The sequence below is a fragment of the Anabrus simplex genome, chromosome 3 (genome assembly GCF_040414725.1).
Source record: "Anabrus simplex isolate iqAnaSimp1 chromosome 3, ASM4041472v1, whole genome shotgun sequence".
Lineage (NCBI taxonomy): Eukaryota > Metazoa > Arthropoda > Insecta > Orthoptera > Tettigoniidae > Anabrus > Anabrus simplex.
This window is the reverse complement of record NC_090267.1, coordinates 169756061-169784045: the sequence shown is the minus strand read 5'-3', so window position 1 is coordinate 169784045 and position 27985 is coordinate 169756061. Positions and strand designations below refer to the sequence as shown.

Sequence of the window (27985 nt, the reverse complement as noted above, 5' to 3'; positions counted from 1 at the left end):
ATCAAATAGAGGAAATGCAGGAGTTGGTTTAATAATGAATAAGAAAATAGGGCAGCAGGTAAGCTACTATGACCAGCACAGTGAAGAATTATTGTTGTCAAGATAGATACCAAACCAATGCCCCCCACAATAGTGCAGGTCTATATGCCTACTAGCTCAGCCGATGATGAGGAAATTGAAAGAATATATGAAGAGATAGAAGATTTAATACAATGTGTAAAAGGTGACGAGAATCTAATTGTGATGGGAGACTGGAATGCAGTGGTAGGCCAAGGAAGAGAAGGTAATACAGTAGGAGAATTCGGATTGGGAAAAAGGAACGAAAGAGGAAGTCGGCTGGTTGAATTCTGCACTGATCCTAATTTAGTCCTTGCCAATACTTGGTTCAAACACCACAAACAACGGCTGTATACGTGGACGAGACCTAGAGACACTGGAAGGTATCAAATGGACTTCATTATGATTAGGCAGAGATTCAGAAACCAGGTGTTGGATTGCAAAACTTTCCCAGGAGCAGATGTCGACTCTGACCACAACTTGTTGGTCATGAAATGCCATCTGAAGTTGAAGAAATTGAAGAAAGGAAAGAATGCAAAAAGATGGGCTCTAGGCAAGTTGAAAGAAAAGAGTGTGAGGTATTGTTTCAAGAAACATGTTTCACAAGGACTAAATGAAAAGGCTGAAGAAAACAATAGAGGAAGAGTGGATAGTCATGAAAAATGAAGTCAGTAGGGCTGCTGAAGAAATGTTAGGAAGGAAGAAAAGATCAACTAAGAATCAGTGGATAACTCAGGAGATACTAGACCTGATTGATGAACGACGAAAGTACAAGAATGCTAGAAATGAAGAGGGCAGAAAAGAATACAGGCGATTAAAGAATGAAGTGGATAGAAAGTACAAGGTAGCTAAGGAAGAATAGCTGAAGGAGAAGTGCAAGGATGTTGAAGGTTGTATGGTCCTAGGAAAGGTAGATGCTGCATACAGGAAAATCAAGGAAACCTTTGAAGAAAGGAAATCTAGGTGTATGAATATTAAGAGTTCAGATGGAAAACCACTTCTAGGGAAAGAAGACAAAGCAGAAAGATGGCAGGAACATATCCAACAGTTGTATTAAGGGAAAGATGTAGATAATTTGGTTCTGGAACAAGAAGAGGCTGTTGATGCTGATGGAAATGGGAGACCCAATTTTGAGGTCAGAGTTTGACAGAGCTGTGAGCGACCTAAATAGGAACAAGGCACCTGGAATTGATGACATTCCCTCTGAATTACTGCCTTAGGAGAAACCAGCATGGCAAAGTTATTCCATTTAGTGTGTAAGATGTATGAGACAGGCGAAGTCCCATCCGATTTTCGGCAGAATGTTTTTATACCTATTCCCAAGAAAGCTGGTGCTGACAGGTGTGAAAACTACCGCACCATTAGTTTAGTGTCTCATGCCTGCAAAATTTTAACACGTATTGTTTACAGAAGAATGGAAAAACAAGTTGAAACTGAGTTGGGAGAAGATCAATTTGGCTTCAGAATAAGTGTAGGAACACTTGAAGCAATCCTGACTTTACGTCTGATCTTAGAGGATCGAATCAAGAAGGACAAGCCCACGTACAATGCATTTGTAGATCTAGAAAAAGCATTCGATAATGTTGATTGGACCAAGCTATTTAAGATTCTGAAGGTGATTGGGATCAGATACCGAGAACGGAGAATTATCTACAATCTGTATACAAATCAGTCTGCATTGATAAGAATCGAGGGCTTTGGAAAAAGAAGCAGCAATCCAAAAAGGAGTGAGGCAAGGCTGCAGTTTCATCATCATAGTATCATAGTATGCCAGCTATTCGATACCTACTCTGACGCGCTGTTTTGAATGAGCAGTGTGCGCACTTAAGTCAGAGGCTCAGTTAGTAGTAGTAGGAGTAGTAGTATGAACTGGTCTAGAATTACAATTTAAGCCTATTCCAAATTAAAGTACCACAATTCACTAAATAACTCAAAATTCAACCCTGAAATGAGCCGTTTCTTAAGAAAAGCTTCTTCCTCTTCACTTTTATTAAATATACATTCTTTTTATTCTAAATTAGCAGCAAAGATGTGGTTTCTTCTCTGGCTTGGAGGAAAAATTGCCTCCACGTCAGATAGTTCTTTCTCCTGCCAGTGTAGTGAATTGAGATTTTCTGACTCATTGGGTACTCCCAGGAAACGGATAAGTAAACGGGCATAGTTTTTCCCCTGGGACTAACCACTATTCGAATCCCCCCGCCGAAAAAAAGACGAAGATTGTTCACGGATCACGGATGTCTGCGTTTTGGTCATTCCAGCTCTGTAGCTTTGGACTGTTAGTTTGGCAGCATAGTATTGTTCGTTAAAAGTGAGAAAATGTGTGGTTTTTCATTTGATCGAGTATTTCATATGAAAGCATTGTTTTGAATCGCGCCATTCCTACTGACGTCATTGTAATGACCCATGTTCATTTCAGTTGGGAAAACCACTAAGGGAGTCTTTCTGAGAATCTATAAAGGCAGGCAGAGAGTGAGTGTCTGTCATTATAATGAAAACTCCCCAACCTGATTGTGACTGACGGTAGGTAAGCAAGCCTACCATTACAATGAAAATTCCCTAACCCACTCTTCATATGAGAAAAGACGTTGGTGACTTCCCCGTCGTGTTTTTAGGGCAACATTAAGAGCTATGCAACTTAATACAATCTTGCTCACAACGTTTACACTACCTAACCTAGAATTCTGCATAAAATTTAGAATTCCGTTGCGAAGCACGGGTACATCAGCTAGTGTGCTTATAAATTGTGAAGGTGTAACGGGATAGAAGCTCGAGCTTTGGGCTTATGATGTTTTTTCTCTTGTATAAAAGTTAGCTGAGGTATTTCATTATATGCAATCAATTTCTAAGACTTCTGGACAATTTTTACAGTTATATATGCTTTCTTTTCCTTCTGGTGCAAACTTTGCATTTTGACATTAGGGTGTACTGGTTCTTAAGTGATGATATAGATTGTGTCTATAGGCACTTGCAATCATAACTCATAACTGTTTAAGTAATGACATTAGCAGTAGGGGGAAATCTAGTCTTGTTCTAAATTATTTAAACATTGCACATTTTTGTATTGTCATCATGTTAACAAACATAATTATATTAAAAATAAACTTTCAACACCAAATGTATCACCAGGGACCTTCTACATGCCGACATTGTATGACCTGTACCAGGTCTAAGCCTGCGATCTTGAGATTTGGAGGCTGACACTACCACTAAACCATAAGAGGGGGTGGGGGGTGGTCACTAAGCTGAATGAAACCCATTCTGCCCTCAGTCAGGATTAAAAACCTTGGACGAGACAGGAAACAAATCTGGTGACTCTAGACACACTACTCTTACCACCATGGGGCAGGTCTCAACCAGCATTCTTTAGAAAAGTTTCCCTCCCATATTCACCTGCAACTGCAGCATCAAAGCTGGGTAACAGTAGCCCACATTTAATCTTATGAAGGAAGCAAGAAGTAGAATATTGCTATCTTGTCTGAAGAACATCCAATGATAGTAGAAGCAAGGAAGACCTAAAATGTTGAACAGTCCAAGTAAGGAGAGCTTTTCTTAAGAAAAGAAATAGATTAGAGATGTTAGAATTTTATTTTTGAAGATGATATGTAAAGTGTGGTCCGGCTTGTTGGCTGAATGGTCAGCGCACTGGCCTTCGGTTCAGAGGGTCCCGGGTTCGATTCGCAGCCAGGTCAGGGATTTTAATCGCTTCTCATTAATTCAAGTATGAAGGATGAGTTCTCCACCTAATCAATACTTTATTTTACATAGTGTCAATAATTTACATAAAAACAGTACCGGTTTTGACCCGTAAATACGTCATCTTCAGCTGTTAGAGAACTTACTTAATAGCGACTGTACAGAATAAACAGTACTAAAATTAAAACTAAACAAGAATGCCATTAAATAAACATGATACCTATTCTAAAATTACTTAATATTAGCATATATACATATGGTACAGTTTTGGGGTTAAGGGTGTTATTTTCAAATATTACATATATTGAGGCTGGAATCGGATACAGTTCTTGGAGTTGATTAAGAATCACTGGTATTCTTATGTCAGGTTATCTGTGTTAAAGCCACTATTATGTCCAACGGTTTATGAGATCTTTGAAGTGCCGAAAATATTCGGGGGTGTCGTGTTCCTTAGAATAAGAGGTTCAGGGACCAGTTCACGGACACATAGCTTATACCCAGTCTATATCACTGCTGAAAAATACGTTAGTGAGTGCTACTATTTTAAAAAATACTTAAAATATATACATATGGTACAGTTATGGGGTTGAAGGGTTTTACACTGGCCCCATGATTACCACATATTACAAAAGTTCCGTTTGCTGAGGTTGAAATTGGATACAATTCTTAGGGTTTATGGAGAATCATTGACATACTGGTGTCAGGCTCAGATATCCAATGTTAAATGCCAGTACCATGTCCAACGGTTATTCAAGGTGCATTGTACTGTTTATTCTGTACAGTCGCTATTAAGTAAGTTCTCTAACAGCTGAAGATGACCTATTTACGGGTCGAAACCAGTACTGTTTTTATGTAAATTATTGACACTATGTAAAATAAAGTATTGATTAGGTGGAGAACTCATCCTTCATACTTGTACTATCAATACGGACCATGAAACTAATAGATTATAGTCTGATTAATTCTTCTGACTCAAGGACTGGGTGTATGTGTCCGTCCCAACACTCTCCTCATCAAATTCTGACAACATACCACACTACCAACCACCACAGAAACACACAATAGTGATTACATCCCTCCATATAGGGTTGGTGCCAGGAAGGGCATCAGGCCGTAAAACAGGGCCAAATCCACATGTGCGACGCAGGTCGCACCCGCAACCCCACAGGTGTGGGAAAAAGCGGTGGCAAAAGAAGAAGAATAAGATGTAAAGTATGGTATTATTATATAATATATGCCAAACATGGACAGCTGATGGAGAGAGAAAGAAAACAGAATACTGGTGAATTACAGAAGAATGCAGAAGGTGTGATCAGCCCAGAAATAATGAGATACTGCACCAAGTTGGTGAGAGCTCGAGTTGTTCTGGGTGATTTCTGACAAAAGAGTAGCGTTACAAAAATGTTGCAAAGTTCGGGCTGGGAAGACTTGGGAGAAAGGAGACGAGCTGCTCAACTAAGTGGTATATTGCAAGTGACTATTCTCATTTTAAAACCCATATTGAAGATCAAATGAAAGTAAAAACAATAAATTTATTATTCCACCTATTCAATACTCAACTAGCTCACAAAATTAGGATTTCATCCTTATTTTATTGTTAAATTATTAAAACATGGTATATGTTTCGCTCATTTTCAGAGCATCTTCAGCCACTTTAGAATCTTAAGGCTAATTAGGAATATTGACCTAGAACTTATATGATTGATTTGCCATTAGCAAGCTTAAAATTAATGCAATTTTTAAGAATACATGGTTAAATACAATTTTCTTGTATAACGTGTCAAATGGTTGTGATCTAAGTATAACAGTTATTCACATTCAATTAAAACTATTACAATTTTCTTGTATATAACGTCAAAATGGCTAGTCTAAATTATTCACATTCAATTAAAATATATACATGATGTACCAGTAGCAGGATTCAAAAAGGATACATAGATTTGACAGGACATTTCAAGACAACCGGTCCTTGATAAGATTTCTGGGGAAATACTAAAGACAATGGGTTGGGATATAGTATCATATCTGAAGTACTTATTTGATTATTGTTTGCTTGAAGGAGCTATACCAAATGAATGGAGAGTTGCTATAGTAGCCCCTGTGTATAAAGGAATGGGTGATAGACATTAAGCTGAAAATTACAGGCCAGTAGTTTGACATGCGTTGCATGTAAGCTTTGGGAAGGCACTCTGTCTGATTATATTAGACATGTTTGTGAAATGAATAACTGGTTCGATAGAAGGCAGTTCGATTTTAGGAAAGGTTATTCCACTGAAGCTCAACTTGTAGGATTCCAGCAAGATATAGCAGATATCTTGGATTCAGGAGGTCAAATGGACTGTATCGCGATTGACCTGTCTAAAGCATTTGATAGGGTGGACCAAGGGAGACTACTGGCAAAAATGAGTGCAATTTGACTAGACAAAAGAGTGACTAAATGGGTTGCTATATTTCTAGAAAATAGATCTCAGAGAATCAGAGTAGGCGAAGCTTTATCTCACCCTGTAATAATTAAGGGGGGAGTTCCTCAGGGCAGTATTATTGGACATTTATGTTTTCTTATATATATAAATGATATGAGTAAAGAAGTGAAATCAGAGATAAGGCTTTTTGCAGATGATGTTATTCTGTACAGAGTAATAAATAAGTTACAAGACTGTGAACAACTGCGATGGTGACCTCGAAAATGTGAGATGGACAGCAGGCAATGGTATATTGATAAATGGGGTTAAAAGTCAGGTTGTGAGTTTCACAAATAGGAAAAGTCCTCTCAGTTTTAATTACTGCGTTGATGGGGTGAAAGTTCCTTTTGGGGATCATTGTAAATACCTAGGTATTAACATAAGGAAAGGTCTTCATTGGGGTAATCACATAAATATGATTGTAAATAAATGGTACAGATCTCTGCACATGGTATGCGGGTATTTAGGGGTTGTAGTAAGGATGTAAAGGAGAGGGCTTATAAGTCTCTGGTAAGACCCCAACTAGAGTATGGTTCCAGTGTATGGGACCTTCACCAGGATTACTTGATCCAGGAACTGGAAAAAATCCAAAGAAAAGCAGCTCAATTTGTTCTGGGTGATTTCCGACAAAAGAGTAGCGTTACAAAAATGTTGCAAAGTTTGGGCTGGGAAGAATTGGGAGAAAGAAGATGAGTGGTATGTTCCGAGCTGTCAGCGGAGAGATGGCGTGGAATGACATTAGTAGACGAATAAGTTTGAGTGGCGTCTTTAAAAGTAGGAAAGATCACAATCATCATCATCATCATCATCATCATCATCATCATCATTTCCCTTTATCCAGCTGTAGCCGGGTAGGGGCAAATATGGTTCCTCTCCACTTCCTTCGGTCTTTCCACCACTCCTCCTCCAACACTGTGTCCCAGTCCAGGTTTCTTTCTATAATGCTGCGTTGGATGGTATCCTTCCATCTCAATCGTGGTCGTCCACGGCCTCTCCTTCCTTGGATTTGCATTTCTATCACCCTTTTTGGCATTCTTTCATCGCTCATTTGCTTTATGTGCCCACACCATCTTAGTCGGCTCTTCTCTATTCTATCATTCATTTTTTCCACTCCAATTTCTTCCCGGATTTTCTCATTCCTTATTTTGTCTCGTCTACTCTTCTGTATCATACTCCTCAAGAATTTCATTTCGGCTGCCTGTATTCGACTCATCGTTCTTTGTCATTGTCCAAGTTTCTGCTCCGTAAGTTGTTATGGGTACGTAATACATCTTGTACATAGTATCCTTTGCTTCCATTGGCACATCTTTGTCCCATAACATATTTCGTACACTATGATAGAAACAACTTCCAGCTTGAATCCTTTTACTAATCTCAGCATCCAGTCGAGCATTCTCCATTAATTCACTCCCCAGGTATTTAAACGTTTCCACTACTTCCAGGGGCTTGTCTGCAAGTCTAATCTGACCTTTCCCTTCTTTCTCCCCTCTAGTCATTTTTATTAATCCCTGTCCAATTCCTTTTTGCACCAGACTGTCCACAACTTTCGTCCTAGGGACACTGTCATATGCCTTTTCAATATCAATGAATGTCATCACCATATCATTCCCGTACTCCCAAGATCACAATATGAAGATAAAGTTGGAATTCAAGAGGACAAAGTGGGGCAAATATTCATTTATAAGAAGGGGAGTTAGGGATTGGAATAACTTACCAAGGGAGATGTTCAATAAATTTCCAATTTCTTTGAAATCATTTAAGAAAAGGCTAAGAAAACAACAGACAGGGAATCTGCCACCTGGGCGACTGCCCTAAATGCATATCAGTATTGACTGATTGATTTTGGGGGAACAGTAGAGGGTAAGAATAGTATGGAGAAGTAGATACATGAGTATAAAAAATAATACAATGTAAACATGACCACCATCATCACCACAATAAATGTATCAAATTGGAGACCCTGGAACTAGTCTTAAGTCAAACTTTAAAAGTATTTATTTTCCTTTCAGGTGTTTAATGTGGTTGACATTATTGTTCTGCCCATTCAAATAGCAATTACTTCCACCAATCACATTGTTTTACCCACTGCAACCACCACCACTTGCTTTGGATTATTTTCCAAGGGCTTTCCAAGAGATTCTAAATGAACATAAAATGATAGAGACTTGAAGATGCATCTATCGATCCTCAAGAACATTCTCACACATTATAAGCAATATCAGTTCCTAGTTCTAGTTCTGCCTTTATCTATCAACTGAAATGCAAACGGCATATCTCTAACATTATCCAAGCTAATTACACTACAAAATAGCTAGGCGGTTAGCTCCTGCAAGACTCGTAACACTATTCTTCCAGTTGTAATTCACATTCTAATATCCATGTTTAATGTACATTTCTCCTTTTCTGCCTACCCACTTGGATAGATTCCACAGTTGGACATGAACTAGCTTTCAGATGAAAGGAAGTGATTAGCCTCAATATCAGATGCTGAGTGTTATTTACCCTTCTCGATAAACATCCCTACTATCTGACTACATTCAGGTCCTCAACAGGGAGAACCACTCTTCTTGTCTCCTACCTTAATTAAGATCGTCTGAAAATTTTGACTAATGTAATGTTCTATGATTGTGCTATCAACATGAGCTTAACTGAGAAGTAACCGTTTTCAATCCATTTCCTCAGCGTGTATAATTCCACTTTTGTTAGCTTTCATACTCTGTCCGACTCCTTGACTGAATGGTCAGTGTCAAGGTCTTCTGTTCAGAGGGCCCCGCATTCGATTCCTAGTCAGGTCGGGGATTTTCAATGTAGCTGGTTAATCTCTCTGTTTCAAGGACTGGGTGCTTAGGTTTGTCTAAATACACTCCTCTTCCTATACATACAACCCAAGACACCACACTATACTAACAACCACCACAGAAACATGCAATAGTGAGTAGGCTACAACCCTCAGTATAGGATTGGCATCAAGAAAGTCATCGAGCTGTACAACAGGGCCAAATCTGCATGTGTGACACAGTTCACACCTGTGACTCCCACCAGGGTGCAGAGAAATGGTGGAAGAAGTAATTAGCTTTCATACTTGAAGTGTTCACTGGTGGTGGTGGTGATGATGGTAATGATGAGCACATTCATTTTCACTTCAACAGTTCTAAAGTGGTATCTAAATGTCCCAGGAAAAGTTAACAAAGCTTTCATATGGTTCATTTGACAAAACACTATTTCCAATCTTAACCTGAGTCTCTCGCTATTCTATTAATAACAATGTTATTGTTTTTACGTCCCACTAACTACTTTTACAGTTTTCAGAGAAGCCAAGGTCCTGGAATTTTGTCCCACAGGAGTTCTTTTACGTACTAGTAAATCTACCAATACAGCGCTGATGAATTTGAGCCCCTTCAAATACCACCGGACTGAACCAGGATCAAACCTGCCAAGTTGAGGTCAGAAGGCCAACGCCTCAACCATCTGAGCCACTCAGCCCGGTCAATGTTTCCAGTGTAAAGAGTAGTAAGACTATGCCCATTATTCTCATAGGTAATAATTTTACCAATCAGATTAATCCATTTATATCTGGCTACTGAACTGTTTGTGTTGGACTATACTGATTGCAATGGAACCCGATAGAAAGATGATCAATTAAGACATCATAAATTTAATTATAATAGTCATTCTGCCATTAAACAATATTTATGTACTTAAAAAATAATTTGTTGTTGCAGTTCTAGGTAGGATGATAAATTATGAAATCAGAACATTGATGCATATCTGCCACTGTTACATAGGCTATACACAAACAAACCCCATGGCACTACAGCCCTTGAAGGGCCTTGGCCTACCAAGCGACCGCAGCTCAGCCCGAAGGCCTGCAGATGATGAGGTGTCATGTGGTCAGCACGACAATTCCTCTCTGCCGTTATTCTTGGCTTTCTAGACTGGGGTTGCTATCTCACCGTCAGAGCGCTCCTCAATTCTAATCACGTAGGCTGAGTGGACATCAAACCAGCCCTCAGGTCTAGGTAAAAATCCCTGACCTGGCCAGGAATCGAACACGCGGCCTTCAGGTAAGAAGCAGGCACGCTACCCCTACACCATGGGGCTGGCTATAGGCTATCCACAGCATGACAAAACAAGGGATTCTGAACAGGAATCCAGAAGTTTCCTCATTTGTGCTAATAAAAGATTACACTAATGGAATGTATGTTTATAGGTGTTTATAGGGCTATATAGGTGACCAAGATTTCACACAACAGTATATAACATTTTAGCCTTCATCATAAACGTTAAAGAAGTATAAAACCCTAATATTTTGATATATACATGGTTTATACAAGTAAAATAGATTTGTACAGGGTGAAATTCTGGTGCGTTGTCAAAATCTCTCTTTCGATATGAAGTGTGTTGTATAGTTTTAAAATAGAACTATCAGTATATTTCTCCAGTGCACACGTAAGGTCGTTCTACATCATCAACATCAGCTAAGAGCTCTGAGATCCCCAGCTAATTTTCAGTAATTTTAATTATGAAATTGATTACTGTTGTTTTTATGGAAAAAAATATTATCATTAAATTTGTTAAATATATTAATTGATCACTGCATAGGATGGGCATAGGCTACATGACAGAAGTGCAATTCTGAAATGGTGGCAAGAGCACTTAAGTGAGGTTTCAAATATAGAGTCTCCTCACCAGCCTATTCCCTAAGATATGAAAACTGCAGGTCCATTTCCTCAAATCACAACCATAGAAGTAGAAAGAGACATTAATAACATGAAGAGCCTGAAAGTACCTGGTCCCAGTGATCTGTGGAAGCTTAAGGAACTTCAGGGAACCACTATTATCTGGCTCACAGACTTTAATGCCATAACTGAGTCTGGTCAAATTCCTACTGACTGAACATCTTGTGTAACAGTAATTAATTTTTTAAACAAAGAGGAGGGGTGGCTTTGTATTCAAGCTATTAACCAATTTACCTCTTGCATCACACCCTGAAGATCTTCGAGTGAATTCTTTACCAGCATCTTTGTAGTATCCGTCACTCTCACTATCAACCAATGCGGATTCGTCAAACATTCCAGGACTACAGATGCGATTTTTGCCACATTGATGCCACTAGAGAAACACCAGGAGAAAAGAAAGCCATTACATCTAGCTTTCTTCAACATGGAGAAGGCCTTTGACCATGTCCTACACCAACTTATATGCTACTTGCTACGTGACCACAGAGTTCCAGAGCCTCTGAAAATCCACAGCCTGTTTCCAGTCATTCGACTGGGTCAGGAATGGAATGAATGAAGCCCCTATCTAGCGGCGAGGTTAGGAATTGTGCCGGCTGCCAAAACCTGTCGCATTCCTCTGGGGCAATGATTAATGACATATGGAATGAAATGATATTGGAGTGTGTTGCTGGAATGAAAGACAGGAAAAACCAGAGTACCTGGAGAAAAACCTATCCCACCTCCGCTTTGTCCAGCACAAATCTCATATGTAGTAACCAAAATTGAACCACGCAACCCAGAGGTGAGAGGATGCGTGCTGCCGCCTGAGCCACGGAGGCTTTTCAGAGCTCCTCATTAACTAAAACTGACTGCTCCACTCAAACATCAAAAAGTACCAGCCACGGTAGATGCTCAGTCGGCACTTTTGATGACTTCCGTTGGCATCCATTAGGGATCTAGGCAGTCACTGCTCCTTTTCATCCTCATTATGTACGCTGTAACACGCAATTTGCATTGTTATGTCCCATGGACACTGCTATATACTAGTGTTGGCTACTGAATGCATGATTCGAAGCAGTGTATCGATTCAATCAAGTGTCCGAGTGAATCGATTCACAGGAACGGCGAGCTCATGGCACACGATTCAGCTTACTCCCAGCGGACAGTGCTGAGTGGCGCACTCACTGGACGTTGATGGGGAGCTGAGCTTCCGCTGCAGCGAGACAGTGAATCATGGCACATAGAAAGAATCGTGAATGAGCACGGCTCAGTGAGACACAAGATAGACACGGCTCCTTATCGGCTCACTGGACACCAATATAAATGGTCCGTTATTGGACATTACAAATTTTCCAGCTAACTCATTCTTGGTTGCCAGCGTTTCGCCCTCATGGGCTAGGGTGGGCTCATCAGTTGGTACCTAGCACACCTACCAATACGCTGGCTAGTGCATACCGTGGAGGCCACTGCGTAGGCTAACTGGAGCCACCGGCAGTGCCAATGCACTAAGAGACTTCGTCTCATTATCAAAAATTGATGCCTGCTTGGCCATCAGATGACATAGATGTTGATTCCCACAGGGAATCTGAAATATTTGTCCTGAATGAGTAAATTTATAATACTAATATAAATGGTCCGTTATTGGACATTCCAAATTTTCCAGCAAACTCATTCTTGGTTGCCAGCATTTCACCCTCATCTGCTAGGGTGGGCTCATCAGTTGGTACCTAGCATACCTACCAATACGCTGGCTAGTGTATACCGTGGAGGCCACTGCGTAGGCTAACTGGAGCCACCGGCAGTGCCAATGCACTAAGAGACTTTGTCACATTATCAAAAATTGATGCCTGGTAGTATTGGTAGGTGTGCTAGGTACCAATTTATTTATTTATTTATTTATTTATTTATTTATTTATCGTGTCAGAAGTACAAAGTAAGAGAGACCAATTGATGAGCCCACCCTAGCACATGAGAGCGAAACGCTGGCAACCAAGAATGAGTTAGCTGGAAAATTTGTAATGTCCAATAACGGACCATTTATATTGGTATTATAAATTTACTCATTCAGGACAAATATTTCAGATTCCCTGTGGGAATCAACATCTATGTCACTGGACACCGGCGGGGAGCCGAGCTTCCGCTGCAGCGAGACATACAGTGAGCCATGGTACACCGAAAGAATCGTGAACGAACACAGCTCAGTGAGACACAAGATACACACAGCTCCTTATCAGCTTTCTGGGCACTGGCGGAGAGCTGAGCTTCCGCTGCAGTGAGACATACAGTGAGCCATGGTACAATGAAAGAATCGTATGCTATAATGGCCTCTCGACCTCAGCTCATTTGAAAACAATACCCATTTGCATTCACTGTCCTCTTCTTACAGGGAGGTTTAAATAATAGATGGATTTATTTGCAGTGTTAAAAAGGTAGTCAAAACATAATTCTGAAGTAGCTAGTAAGTAGGTAGGCTATTAGATTATACTATTTATTAATTTAGTGAATCTTAGTATTATAACTTAGTTGACATTTGATAATTAAACTCGACTCTAGCCTGCCCTGTGACTATAAGTCATGCTCATGACCACTCAAAAGTACCTGTTTTATATTGGGAAGAACGGCTCAGTATTCTCTCAGTTCATATGTCACATCGTTGCACACGACTTCAATCATATGTGGACAGACGCAATAACTTAACCAGCAGTATGTTGAATAAGAAAACCAGCGGGCTACTTTACATCTCAGGTAGCCTATACAAAATATGACAATTAAAAAAATCCTCAGCTGAGAGAAAAATACATATTTTGAAAAATGACTGAGCGAGTTGTCGTGCGGTTAGTATCGCGCAGCTATGCGTTTGTATTCGGGAGATGATGGGTTCGAATCCCACCGTCGGCAGCTGTTAAGATGGTTTCCGTAGTTTCCCCATTTTCACACCAGAAAATGCTGGGACTGTACCTTAATTCAGGCCATGGCTGCTACCTTACTAATCCTAACCTTTCCCACCCTGCATCGCCGGAAACCTTTGATGCATTAGAGTGACTAGCATTTTTTTCTAAGAAAGGAGTTCAAAGTATGAAGACCAGATGGCAGCTGCGAGCACTGAATGCTGTTGCCGCTGTCTTACTAGCACATACTACACAGATGCAGTAGGAGCGGTGACTAATGTGCCATGAATCGGATCACTGTATCGATTCAGTAACGTGAACGGAGTCAAATGAATTGATTCAGTAAAATGAATCGAATGTCCCATCACTACTATATACCAGTGACATCATGCTTGCAGCTACAACTAGGGAAGAGCTCCAGGGACAAGTATAGACATGGGCCGACTGCCTTTTGCAGTAAGGGCTTCATCTTAACACTGTGAAAATGGAAGTATTTGGAAATAAATCCAGCTAATGGTTCCATCCAAGTTAATGGTGTAGATCTTCAGAAAGATAACTTGTTCAGATACCTGGGAGCATACCTGTAGGGTGAGGGTGGAATCGACAGTAATGTTAAGAGCACAATCAGAGCAACATGGTCAAAGTGGAGGGAAGTTACAGGTACTTGTGTGATTGTAGAATATCAATCCACCTGAAGTCAAAGATCTACCAATTGTTGTAAATCTAATGGCACTATATATCACAGAAGGTTAGCCCATGAACCAAACTACCGAAAGTCCACTTCATGCAATGGAAATTTGCATGGTTCACTGGACAATGGGTGTCGCCCTCCAGGACCACATTTGAAACGACACTCGTAGGCAGCAGTTTAGTATTGTCCCCTTTCAAAATAAAATACAAGAAGGGCAACTACAGTGGTGTGGCCATATCTTCTGAACAGTACCTGGAACAATCGCCAATACATATAACCTTACCATCGATGGCCAACAACCACTGGCAGACCCAAGCAACGATGGCAGGACACAATCAACAAGGACAACAGAATCTGGGCAATCGTCCAACTGATGCCCAGGACCGAAGAAACTGGTGATCGAAGATTCTAAAACTGGGCCTAGCTCCAGTGGTACAACACTAAGCTGATGATGTTACTAATCATTCACCCAAGTTTCCTTGTGATTTGTCTGGTCCAACCTAAACAATTCCCTTGTACGCCAATTTAAAAGTACAACATTTTACTATATTTGTTCTCATCTTGTCAGACTTCTTTCATGAATGAATGAATGAATGAAGTGCACAATTTAACTAATAAAGAACACTCAACTTGTTTGAAATTGAAATTTCATTTGGGTTGAGGTGGTGTGTTCTCAGAAACTGAAACGGTTTTAACAGTTTTCAAGAGTTCCACTTAGCAATAGTTGGCTTTGTATTCCATGCATGGAGGTCTGGTCACTGCTACTATGGTAGCAAGACTATGTAAACCACGAACCCCAACCAAAAAATGTACATTAAAGACAAATTTGTTAAAGTGCATGGGCATGAAAAAACACATGCCACAGTAATTTTTTTCCATATTCAGTTGTTCATGCACAACATGGGCTATGTTTAAATGAATGTGGAAGTACAGCTGGTACTGAGTATGTTCATGAAAACCACTGGTGTTACAAAACCTGGTACAGTTTTATTTAAATTCAGTCATGCTGGTACAACTTGTGAATTCACCCATGCACAACACACCCACACACACATTCTCTCTATATATACAGTATATGTGAAACTGCCACCGTTTGGTTTTTCTTGGTTCCCTATTTTTTCACTCTTGTTTGGAAGCCCCATCTGACAGCAGCTTGTCGCTCACTAAGAATCACACCACCTCAACCTGCAACCTCTGTAATTGGAACAAAATCTCCACTTCAAACAAGGGGAGTGTTCCTTGTAAGTTAATGTATTCTTCTAAGCTTTAAAGAATTTAAGAGAAAGAGAGAGAGAGAGGAGTATGTGTGTGAGAGAGAAAGAGAGAGAGGAGTATGTGTGTGTGTGTGTGTGTGTGTGTGTGTGTGTGTGTGTGTGTGAGAGAGAGAGAGAGAGAGAGAGAGAGAGAGGCTGAGAGTAGTTTCACAGTCTTCCATTATGTTCCTCAACATTAATGATAGGTTAAATAAATATTATTAATCTGGTGAATCGATGAATGTCCACTGCTCCAAATTCTTCCTCAACAGTCATTCTTGTACCTTTCAAGTTTGTTATTACTGACCAATCAATTATATTGTAGAATTCCTCCAGCTTCTGCTTTCATACAGCAGTAAGGCTGAAAATTTATTGATGTAAGGATAATCTAGTTTGGTATATTGTGTGAAAGGGGATTCGTCTAGCTAAGGCAGTATTGGTGTCATTGGTTCAATCAGAAGGACAGGGAATTTGATTCCCCAACAAGAAATTAAGGGATTTAGAAACATGATTTCCACTTCTCAAGAGACATATGACCCTAGGGTTCAGTAAGACTACACCAGAAATGAGTACCCAATTAATTCCTGGGGACAAAGGCTAGAAGGCAGAGCTAATCACTTTATCCCACTTAGTGCCAGGGTTCACATAAAAGAACCTCTTACCTTCCACACTGCCATGGTCCTTCACAGCCTGAGAAGATATGGTGGCTTTACTTTTGCTTTTGTCTTTTATAGTGTTGAGCTCTGGGATCAGTAGTCATGGTCCCAAGCCAGGCATGGCAAACTAAGTCATAGGAGACATTGATGACAGTCAAGGCCAGACTATTCAACACTGTGACTGGTTTGATAGACAGTTCTACCATAAATTGCACTTCCCAACGCGGTAAAAGTTGGCATAAGAATGTTGCATGCTGTGATGGCTGCGTTTAAATCTAAATGTCTCAACCTCCTCATCTTATGTAAGACGTTCTTTTGACGTAATTAGGAAAAACGAGTGTGCCAAAGTTTAGGATATCCTGTGCAATGTTTAATCTGTGAGAATGTTAAAAAAGAAAAAAAAGAAAAGCACGCTCAACATTATTTCAGTTACTGAACCTGTAAATTTATTCTATAAAAATACAAATATCTACTAGTTATATGCATTTGTAATTAGTTTGGTGAACAGCTATTTAAATATAAACAAGCATAGTGTTTTCATTTTACATACAATATAAATCGAACATAGGAACTTCCATTTCAAGGTTAGGTGTTGTTCTTTTCATTGGCTACTGTTTTACAAGAGACTTCAAGTCACACCGACGCAAATATAATAGGCCTTATGGCGACAATGGAACAGGAAAGAGCTAGGAGCAGGAAGGAAACAGCCGAGACCTTAATTAAGGTACAGCCCCAGTATTTACCTGGTGTGAAAATGGGAACATATTCAGAGCTGCCAATGGATAGTCTGTGTGTACAGCACACCAACGCAGAGCAAAGTAAATCACCAACAGCAATTTGCCTTGACTGTCATGCTTGTTGCAACCCTCTCATAGTGGCTAGTGTCCTCGACAGGACTGTCTTAACTAATGGTTGAGTGGCCAAGGAAATGATCTTGGGGAGTTTGTGTATTCACCCTATTATGAAAATAAAGTGGACTCAAATCTATGTTTCATGATAATGATGTTCCAGGTGGCTTCCTAAGTAAAGAGGAAGATATTAGCTGTTACAGCAATGATATTTCCAGTGGAGATCCATATGAGCTGCAAAATATAGAATTAATAATTTTGATCCACATTTTCCTTTTTCATTCATTCCTGCATTAAACCATGGAAATACAAGTTTCAATACAAGAAAAGAACCCAGAAGTCAGTTACAGAAGATGGACGTATATACTGTTTGAAAGTATTCCAACGAAATAAATTTCTTTTTTACCAGAAAAACTGTACTGAAATATTGTTATCATCATTACTATTAAAACTACGGTGTCTGTGTGTCTGTCAGGTCATCAGCCCAGAGGCTGGTTGGATCCTCAAATAGCACCATCAAAGGTTATGCGGTTATAAGGAAACCGCAAAAACCAATGGCAGCACCGAAATGAGGCGTACTAGGCAAGACTAGGAGTGAGGTAGTTTGCCATTGCTTTCCTCACTGGGTCAGAAAGTGCTATTGCAGCACGACTGACCCTATGAGCAGCACCTTTCATAATACTCAGATGCACTAGTCATGCTCTGAATGTCAGTACTCAGCACCACCCATACCCCAGCAGCTTCCATATTGTCACAGCCATGGATGAGACTGGGACTTCAGTGGAAGCTACACTTTACTCTGGCCTGTGCCAAGGTAGCCTACATAATGGTCACTGGCATTTAACAATTTCCTTTGCTTAATACAATACTTCCAATAGAACTGAACTAGTCTCCAACAATTCACATTAAAATTCTACCTAGTTTTACTTGTATCTCCTCATTACAATATTGTCAGATTTTTGCCGTTGCTTACAGTATTATTAATTGAGGTTAGATTTATATAAGCATTCTAATGAAACAATTTAAGTTTTGATACAAGACTTCTTTACTATGAGATACCGATATGTGAAATGTTTCTTGTTTAAAAATTTTTTTTATTAATATTAACAGGATGTCTTTGATACAGTTGTTCTAGATTCATAGAAACTATAGAAGCCTAGTGAAATACCAGCCTTCGAACTCTTGGTAGTAAGTGAATTGATATAACTAGAAGTTCCAGTTTCACAAATTATGCCTCTACAAATATACTGTCCAATGTATGATTTATAGAAGTTTTACTTAGTTGCTTTAAAAATTCCACTGGAATTAGGCCTACCATAGGCCACTTGACAGGAACAACCTTCGAAGGGAATACCACTAAATGAGAATTCTGATCATCGCTAACAGACTTAGGCCCTCAATGTACTCATGCTACTTGCTACGACAGCTAATCGCTGCCTTTATGGGTACAATGGCAATGGCCTAATTTCCCAGGTGGACCCTGAGTTATTGCAAACAAAATTTGTTATTTATTAAGACGGCTATCCACTTGTTTCACATATTCCACTCAATCCTGCTAGTTATATCACATGCAAACACAGGAAGCCCTTGGTATTAGTAGCCCAATATCCTCCTAAAAGCTAATCCAACATAATTTACATAGTAATTGAATAGTTTGAAATCTGAAGGATAATAATATACAGAGTTTTGAGGTCTGATACCTATCTGGGTCATTAATGGCTTATTTTGGGAGTGTTCTGGGGAACGAGTAAATGTTTGTTTTAAAATTATGCAATATAAATGTTATTAGAAGTGAAACAATACTTGACTAAACCAGAGGTGGGGAAATCATAGGGGCACTACACCTGATTTTCCCTTAAAAATTGATCATTTACACATATCTACCACTAAAATAAAATAAAATACCATCATACAACAGGTCATGGTCCACATAAAAGAAGAAAAAGCGATTTCAGATAAATGAGTAAACATCCCTTCCTCATCTCTACAAAATGCAGCATGGGTCAGGGTTCGTGTTTATGTTTGAGGTCACCGACACAGGAACTGTCGACCTATATACTATAAACATTTCTTTGAGAGAGAATATAACTTACATAGTTGTTTCATACACCAACTATCAGATAACTAGGCATTTCGTAGTATCATTTTAAAGTATTCGTATTTAGACAGGTACCTAATATCTTAGCAGTTCTAAGCTTCTAATTTTTGACACTTGTCAAAGACACATTTCAAAACAATTTGTATTTGCAGGTTAATGAGTACGGATAACTTACCCCTACAGTCATGCACGACGGATGCCATGAAAACAAACTGTATTTTTCAAAACTATTAGCTATAATATAGATAGTAATGCCAGCGATTAACAGATGATTTAAAGCGCTAATCGTTTGTCCTATCATCCTTTTCTCGTCTGTTCTGATAGCTGTATTATCTGTTTTCCTTGGAGTGGAATCTTCAATTACATTGGTCTCATCACCTGCGGCACTGTAATTCACTCCCTTGTTTCCGGTTCCTTCAGCGACATTTGATAAAGGTACTTGTTCCATCTTGACACGCGACAGCGAACGTTTGTCTAATTCGCTGATCTGATCTTCACAGCAGCGTCAAGCAGCACCAGAAGGGAACTAGCACAAGTTTTGTGTTACATCACCACTCCGCGCGCCCTTGCCAGTCGCAGAATGGAGAAGCCTGCGGAATATAAAAACGCTTCCTGAACGTTGGTAAGTCGTGAGCGCTCTCAGCTTCTCAATGTTTATGTAGGGAAAAAATAAAAAAAAGACGGGGGAATGAACTATCATGGGAAACAAACTGACTATATCAATGGCCTCTGTACAGCAAGTGCCGGTAAGGTAGCTTCGTTTTGATTGCATTGTTTACATCCTGGCAATTTGGGGAGGAATTTTCGCTAGGGACGAAAAGGAGGGCATCTAGTCTAAAATAAGAGTTCTGGTCTTGGACAAGTCCTGTTACAATTTGAAAAAAATCCTCATCAGTGTGAACGTTATCAGCAACATACTGTACAGTTTTATGTACACGTTATTATTATTATTATTATTATTATTATTATTATTATTATTATTATTATTATTATTATTATTATTATTATTATTATTATTATTATTATTATTATTATTATTACTTTTGAGGTACGAAATGTTCTACTAAAATTTTTGCCAGGTTACCCGTTTTTATTTGACTGTGTCTTAATATTATACAGGGGCATTGTTTTATCTATGATGTCCGACTCATTGGCTGACTGGTCAGTGTTGAGGCCTTCGGTTCAGAGGGTCCCGGGTTCGATTCCAGGCCGGGTCGGGGATTTTAATCGCGTCTGATTAATTCGTCTGGCCCGGGGACTGGGTGTTTGTGTTTGTCTCAACACTTTCCTCAGACAACACACTACACTACCAACCACCACAGAAACATGCAATAGTAATTACATCCCTCCATACAGGATTGGTGTCAGGAAGGGCATCCGGCCGTAAAACAAGGCCGCGACGCCACAGATGTGGGAAAAGAGGAGGAAGAAAGAGATTGTTTTATCTATGACTGGGATTGTCACTCGCCCGCTCGCCTGCGCTGTGAGCCTGTCTCCCGCCAAGCACTTTGCCGTAATGCGGCCAGCGCTCGACCAGAACTGAGTCTAGATCGCACAAGATTTCCTGTACTGTACGAAAATATTATGTATATACACACGCTTACGTAATGACATTGGAATTGGAACAACACGCTGATCACTAACCACGTGAACACTTGATTAAACTGAACCTCACGCTGATAAAGCTCTCAGCAGACTGCAAAGGAGGGAGAGAGGCTCGCAGCGCTGGCGACCGGGCGAGTGACAATCCCCGTCATAGATAAAACAAAGTCCCTGTTGTAAGACTCGGCCCGCGGTCAAGGTTTAACGTGCCTGCTTTCCACCCAGAGGCAGCGGGTTCGATTCCCAGCCAGGTCAGGGAAATTTTTCCTGGACCTGAGGGTTGATTCGATGTCAACTCTGGAGCTATCTGGCGGTGAGATGGTGACCCCCATCTAGAAAACCGACAATAAGAGACGAGCTGATTTGTCGTAAGTTACCTCTTAAACTGCAGCTCTTTTGAGCAGCAGTCACTTGGTATGTGGAGGTGAGAGGGTGGAGATATAGTAGCAGTTAGTGTGGGGGTGGAATTCTCAAGCAGTTAGATGTGCCTCAGTACACACGAACGTTGGATAGCTCAGGCTTACAGGATGAGATAGAATGAGCTGCTCGCGCACAGCTAATCTGTGGCGCTATCCTGTATGTTAGTAATCCGTTAGCGCTCTCAGCTTTTCATACATACTGAAACAGGAACGCCCGTACTTCAGCTTAGTGGAGAACATGGATTGACGCACGGGCGTGTACGGTTCATGCTCAGAGAGTCAGGGAGAGAGAAGGGTAATGCAATAAGTTCTTATTAAGTGGAACTTGAAGTTTATTCAAGAAAAACAGATAAATCATATCACCTGTACGGACGAATAGTTGGAGTTGGAGTGTCCAGAATGATCTACAGAAGGGCGTCGTCCGTCAGCGTCGGTCGCCGTCCCTCAGCGTCGGCGTCGTCCCACGTCACTGAGCTCCTTCCCCTCACTATAGAATTCTTCTCAACACTGCACTGAAGGTTGTGGCACCACACTGTTTGTTAAATGCACAAGTTCCACTGTCAAAGTGTTGGACACAAATTACTTCGAAGAAATAAATTCAGAATCACAGTTCCGTGATAATAATGAAAGTTAGCACTGTTCAGCAACTGAAATAGTCATTGACGAACTTGAAATTATAGGCAACACAAAATCTGGAACCTTCTGTGACGTTCAGGTTCAACCGTGCGTAACTTCACTTAATCACAGTTCAAAGAAAATAAATTAATCAAGTCCCTCGTACACAATCTTTCGTAATGTTTGTAATGAATACGATGAAATGAATGCAATGTTTTAGCACACACAAACTTTGAAATACATTAAGGTTTCTACGAATACAGTTTTAATTGATCACAGTACGGTCTCGTGACTTGAAACCAAGTTATCGTATAGGAACAGTTTATGAATTGTTACACGCAGTCTTGTGAAAAGAAAACCAAGTTCCACTAAGACACAGTCTTTACGAAGTAAGTTACACAGTCTCACGGGAAGAAATGTAGGCACAGTCTTTATGAAATACATTAAACAGAGTCCTTCAAAAGAAATTCATTTTCCACTGAGACAGTCTTTTGCGAGGTAAATTAACACAGTCTCTCGAAAAGAAATGTAGGCACAATCTTTATGAAATAAATTAAAATTAAACACAGTCTTTCGAGAAGAAATGTAGGCACAGTTTTTACGAAGTAAATTAACACAGTCTCTCGAAAATAAATGTAGGCACAGTATTTACGAAATAAATTAAACACAGTCTTTCGAAAGAAATGTAGGCACAGTCTTTACGAAGTAAATTAAACACAGTCTTTCGAAAGAAATGTCGGCACAGTCTTTATGCACTAAGTTAACCACACTCTTTATAAAAGCACGGTTTTTCGAAAAGGTCCATGTGACAGCAATTAATGTACAGTCTCTGCAAGACGAAAATCACAAGTCAAAAAAATATTAATCAGCTAAACCGATTCTATCACTTGCATTACTATTGAACAAGTCTTCTGAGGCAACTTATTTCCTTCACGCGAAGTTAAAGTCCTACGAGTATACGTTCGACACTTAGACACTCGAACCGTATCGCGTACCTTCTACCATCGGCCTTCAGCCGGACAGAATAACAGTCTATAATCCCACAGCTGGCCTGCATGGCGTGCCAGCAGGGACGCTACGAAACACACTGAATTCTACGGAGCTAGCGGGCTCTTTTTATGCCCACAGGTCGGCTGGCAAGGCTGAAAATATGAGATTCTTTAACCTTCTATAACTCAGCCATCCTTCTGCCGATTTGCTTGAAATTTTGTACAGTTATATTTGTTATTTAGGCCTACAAGATGACGTGCTTCAAATTACGATCGGACATCCCGATCTATATATAATGAAATTGAAGGAATGGAATGTTCGATCCTGACGTCACTTGGCCATGGCTGGTACCCTGCAGCGAGCGATCACCTGCCTGCGCTGTCACACATGATGCCTGCGCGCTCGGTGTTCGTTTCAAATCTTCACAGATAGGTGTTAGCGCGTTTTCCACAAGAAATACATGGACGGCGAATGCTGACAGGACATTCCCGTTTCATCTCCCCTCTGCTCAGGGAAAAAGAAAATTGGTGTACGATTTTCTTTTTATTTATTTCCTTGCAAAATATTTCTTGAGGTTGGCAGCGTTGAAAATTACCACCCATTTTTCCTACTTCGTAGGCACCGTTATCTAGTGCGGCAAGTATCCTGAAGAGTCCTAGAAACAAAGGACAGAATTTAGCGTAGATTCCCTGTTCAGGATGCGAAACTGCAGGCTTGCGTATCAACACTAGGTCGCCTACTTGTAAGGGTTGCCGAAATTGGCGATGTCTTCGTTTTCTCTCCCGGAATTGACCATCATGCCGCAGTTGCTGAAGTGTCTTAGTAATGCGAGTTTGTTGGCTCCCCGCGGCATCAGGTGGAACAGGCAAAGTTTGATCCCATGGTCTATCAGGAGTGAGGCCTTTGTGTGCCCTTAAAGGGAGGTCTTGAATAGACTCATGTATGGTGGTATTGACGATCCTTTACATAATGGGGAGGACCTCGACCCATTTCCAATGCTGTTGGCCACAATATAATCTACAAAATCTCGCGATCTCTCGCATAACACGTTCGGCCGGGTTGGCTTCTAGATGCCGGATTGAATTCATGATTACCTATGTGTTATTTCAAGCTCTTCTAATACCGCTTGAAATTCCATGAAGGTAAACTGACTTCCGTGGTCCGTTAAGAGAAATTCCGGCTTGTCCATCTCGGGAATGTTGATTCGGCGAATCCTCCGAAGAATGTTCCCGGTGTTTGCCTTCTGGATGGGAAACAACATTGTATATTTGGAAAATACATCTATGGTAACGACAATGTGTCGATTGGCACGTGACGCCTTAGGCAAATGTCCATACAGGTCCATTGCGAAGATTTGGCCGGGTTTCTCAAGGATTAAAGGTCGTGGATATTCTCTGAGAAGCCTGTTGTTGGGCTTGATCTTCTGGCAAGTATCACAAGTCCTAAAGGTGTTACGGATGTCACAGCGCAAGTATTCCCACGTGAATCTTTCTCTGATTAGGTTGAGGACCTTGTTCGTAACGGCGTCTCCAGAGATGGAATGGCAATGCCACACAATAGCAGTCCTTATCCGGCGAGGAGCATAGATGCGATGTTTCGTTCTAGCGTGGTCAATGTGTTTGCGGAGTAGGCCATCATGGTAGCACAATTTTCCAGCTATCCTCGAAATACGAGGATATTCGTCATCATCCGGAGGAATGAACCCTTCAAAAAAGCTAATCAACTCATGGCTTAGAGGGTCTCTTCCTTGAGCTTGCGGTAGGTACTTAATTCGTTGCAAGAACTCTCCATCTTCGTCATTCATTACTTCAATCGCATGGATTTTGAACTCATCTGCCGGATTCCGACTCAGCGCGTCGGCGAAGATATTTTTCCTTCCGGGTCTGTGAACAACAGTGATGTCAAATTGCTGTATAAGCAGCGCCCATCGGGTTATCCGTTCGCTTGTAATATCTGATTTGAGAATGAACGTCAGTGCTTGATGGTCTGTGTAAATAATCGGGGAATATCCAAATATTATCTTCTTCCAGTAAGAGAGATAATGTACTCTGGCAAGAGCTTCTAATTCCGTGATCGTGTAAGCTTTTTTATGAGACCTTAAGTTGCGGCTCATGAACGAGGGGAAGATGCGAATTCCGGGTTCTTTAGGATTAATTTGAAAAAGAGTTGCACCGATCCCTATGCGGCTAGCGTCACATTCAATATAAAAACGTAGCTCATAGTTAGGGTAGGCCAGCTGAACATTAGTTTTCAGCATTGTTTTGTTGCCACAAATGTCTTTTCGCAAACATCAGACCACTTCCATCTGTTGTTCTTCCTCAACAACTGCTGCAGAGGTGCCACTGTCTCTGTAAAATTAGGGCAGTGTTGCGTGAAGAATTGGCAGAGACCCTAGAATTGCCTGATGTGCTTTATTCTGGTGGGTTTAGGAAATTCTAAAATGCACTGAATTTTAGCTGAATCGGGCTTAATGACATCCCCTCCAATAAGGTGGCCTAAAAACGAAACCTCGGATTTAAAAATTGGCTCTTCTTGGCGTTAATTTTTAAGTTCTTGGCCTATAATTCCTCCAGTACCCTGTGAACATCTTGTGCATGTTGCTCTAGGGACTCAGACGCGACGATAATATCGTCCAAATAATGGTGGTGATTGCCTTTACTTCGTCGGAAAGTTGTTCTTCTAAGGCCCGAATGACAACCGTACTAGAGTTCTTAATGCCGAAAGGAAGTCTGTTAAATGCGTAAGTGACGTTGTCAAAGATGAACCCGGTAAATATCCGACTGTCTTCATCTAATAGGATGTGGAAATATGAAGAAGCCATATCCATAGCGGAAAGGATCTCCATGTTGTGAAATCTCCTGATTACATCCCAGAGTAAAGGAGAATGGTCATATTCTAGCACAAGTCTATCGTTCAAAGCCCTTGCATCAAGGCATATGCGCAAACTGCCATAGGGTTCTCTCACTATAGCCAGAGGATTGGTATAGGGTGTAACATATTTCGAGATGATACCATCATTCTCCATCTGTTAAATGATGACCGGAGCTTCTTCCAAGTATTTCATGGGTATCGGGTAAGGCCGTTTCTTATATGGCGAAGTGTCAGTAACATCTAAGTGGTGTTTAAAACCTTAGATGACTCCAGGTTTATCAGAAAACACATCTGAAAATTTCTTAAAAAGCTCTTGGATCGCCTCTGTCGCTCCATAATCATAATCTGGGCTTTCAGTTACACTGGCATAAATTGTGAAGTTATAGTGGTCCTCATAAACTCATCGTCGATGATGGACGCTACCTGGTCCTCTACGAGTCCCACTTCCTCGGGTGTCTCCTCTTCGTGGATGCATTCTTCGACAGGCGAAGCCTCGCTCGTCTTGCCTCGTACTATATTCACCAGGGTCTCGAATCCCGGATGTTTCATCTCATTACTGGTAACCAGCTGTAGCTCTACAAATTTGACGTCAAAAAATTAATTAGGCGAGCAGGATAATCAATGATTCCCCCATGCTGTGTGAGGAAATCTGATCCAAGGATCCAAACTTCAGCTGGCTCAACTTAACACCACCAATTTCTAACTCAAGGAACGCCTGGAATTTGCATTTAATAGCCTTATCGGGAACTATGACTTTAAGCTTGGCTTGAGCAACAGCTAGGATGAAAATGTTGGTGTTCTCTTGCGCTACATCTATCAATTTTTGTGAGATTAGTGAGACTACTGGCCCTGAGTCCACTAAAGAATTGACAGTAATATTGCCTAGCTTAACGCTTATAATTGGTAGACTGCGCTGTATTTGAGGCTGTCGTGGTGTCTAATCCTCATACAGTAAAACAGTATCCTCTAAGTACCAATGGTTGATGGCTGTACTACAGATTATATCTCCTTCCTCCGGGTTTTCAGGCAAACTCTTTATTGCTTCGTCGGAGTTTTTTTGCACCCGTGGTTTCGGGATTAATTTAGGTTCTCTCATTTCTTGTTTGTACCTCTTCCTGGTACCCCAAAGAAGCTGTTCCAGGTAGACCTTCCCTGTTCTTATTTCTCACGTATTCTCTTGTCTCTCTCCAACGTTTCTCTAATTCTTCCCGCTGGGAGTTCCTGTTATCACTAGGTTGGCTAGCTGTCTGCCTCCACGAAAGTCCTTGTTGGAAAGTAGCCCTCTCTTCCTAGGGACGATTTCTAAACCTTCTGTATCGGAACGGTACGTCTCGACGAGTTGCTCTCTCTTCTTGTGGTTCTGGGTTTACTCGAACCGGCGTCTTTACTTCCACGGGGTTAGCCGTAGTTTCTTTAGTTCTACTAGACTTGCTTACGTTCTGAGCATGAGCAGTATCGAGTTTTCTTAGGACGTCATCGAGTTGCTTTAAGTCCTGGGCTTTTGTCGCTACCAATATCTCCTGAACGTTTGGAGGGAATTGCAGTGTTATCACCTGAATAATTCTTGCTCTGGCAAAGGAGGGTCGAAAAACTGCATCTTTTTGAGCTGAGATATGAGAAAGTCTTAGTATCGTGAAGAATTTATGGAAGTATTGTACTTTCTAGAATATAATTGGAGCTTTATTAAGTGCTGGGTTTCAGAACTCCAAAACCGTTAAGAAAGGCTTCCTTAATTATTGATAAGTCCTGTATTGAATTTGAAAGCAGTGTACCACATTAACGCCCTGCCTTCTAACAATCGAGATACTATACGTAACTGACGGTCTGTTTTTATGTGGTTCTCCTGGAAATATTCTTCAAGGTTAAGGAGAAAGTCTTTAGCTGCATACTCCTCCTTCCCTGAGAATTTGGCTGGTTTTCCCTCAGTCATTTTGAAAGCTGTGGAAACATTCAGGGTTTCTCCACTAGTATTATGAAGGCTAGATGATAGGACGCCCTGTTCGATTTGGGAGACTTTACTGTTAAGAGATTCCGTATTTCCTTGGAGTTCAAGTTTTAGGATTTCCCCTGTATGGAATTCTCAACCCCTTTGACTTCCCCCTCTAAGTCAATTTTAACTTCCGC

General features: G+C 40.6%; 1 protein-coding gene across 1 annotated transcript in view; it reads right to left on the bottom strand.

The window, feature by feature from the left end:
- Window positions 1-19816, bottom strand: part of LOC136867144 (transmembrane reductase CYB561D2) — a 35019-nt gene extending 15203 nt beyond the window's left edge. The window contains exon 1 of the mRNA XM_067144254.2: window positions 19540-19816. Coding sequence (XP_067000355.1) covers window positions 19540-19812 — 273 coding nt within the window. The 5' untranslated portion in view covers window positions 19813-19816. The remainder of the gene's footprint in view (window positions 1-19539) is intronic.
- Between the last annotated feature and the right edge of the window lie 8169 nt (window positions 19817-27985).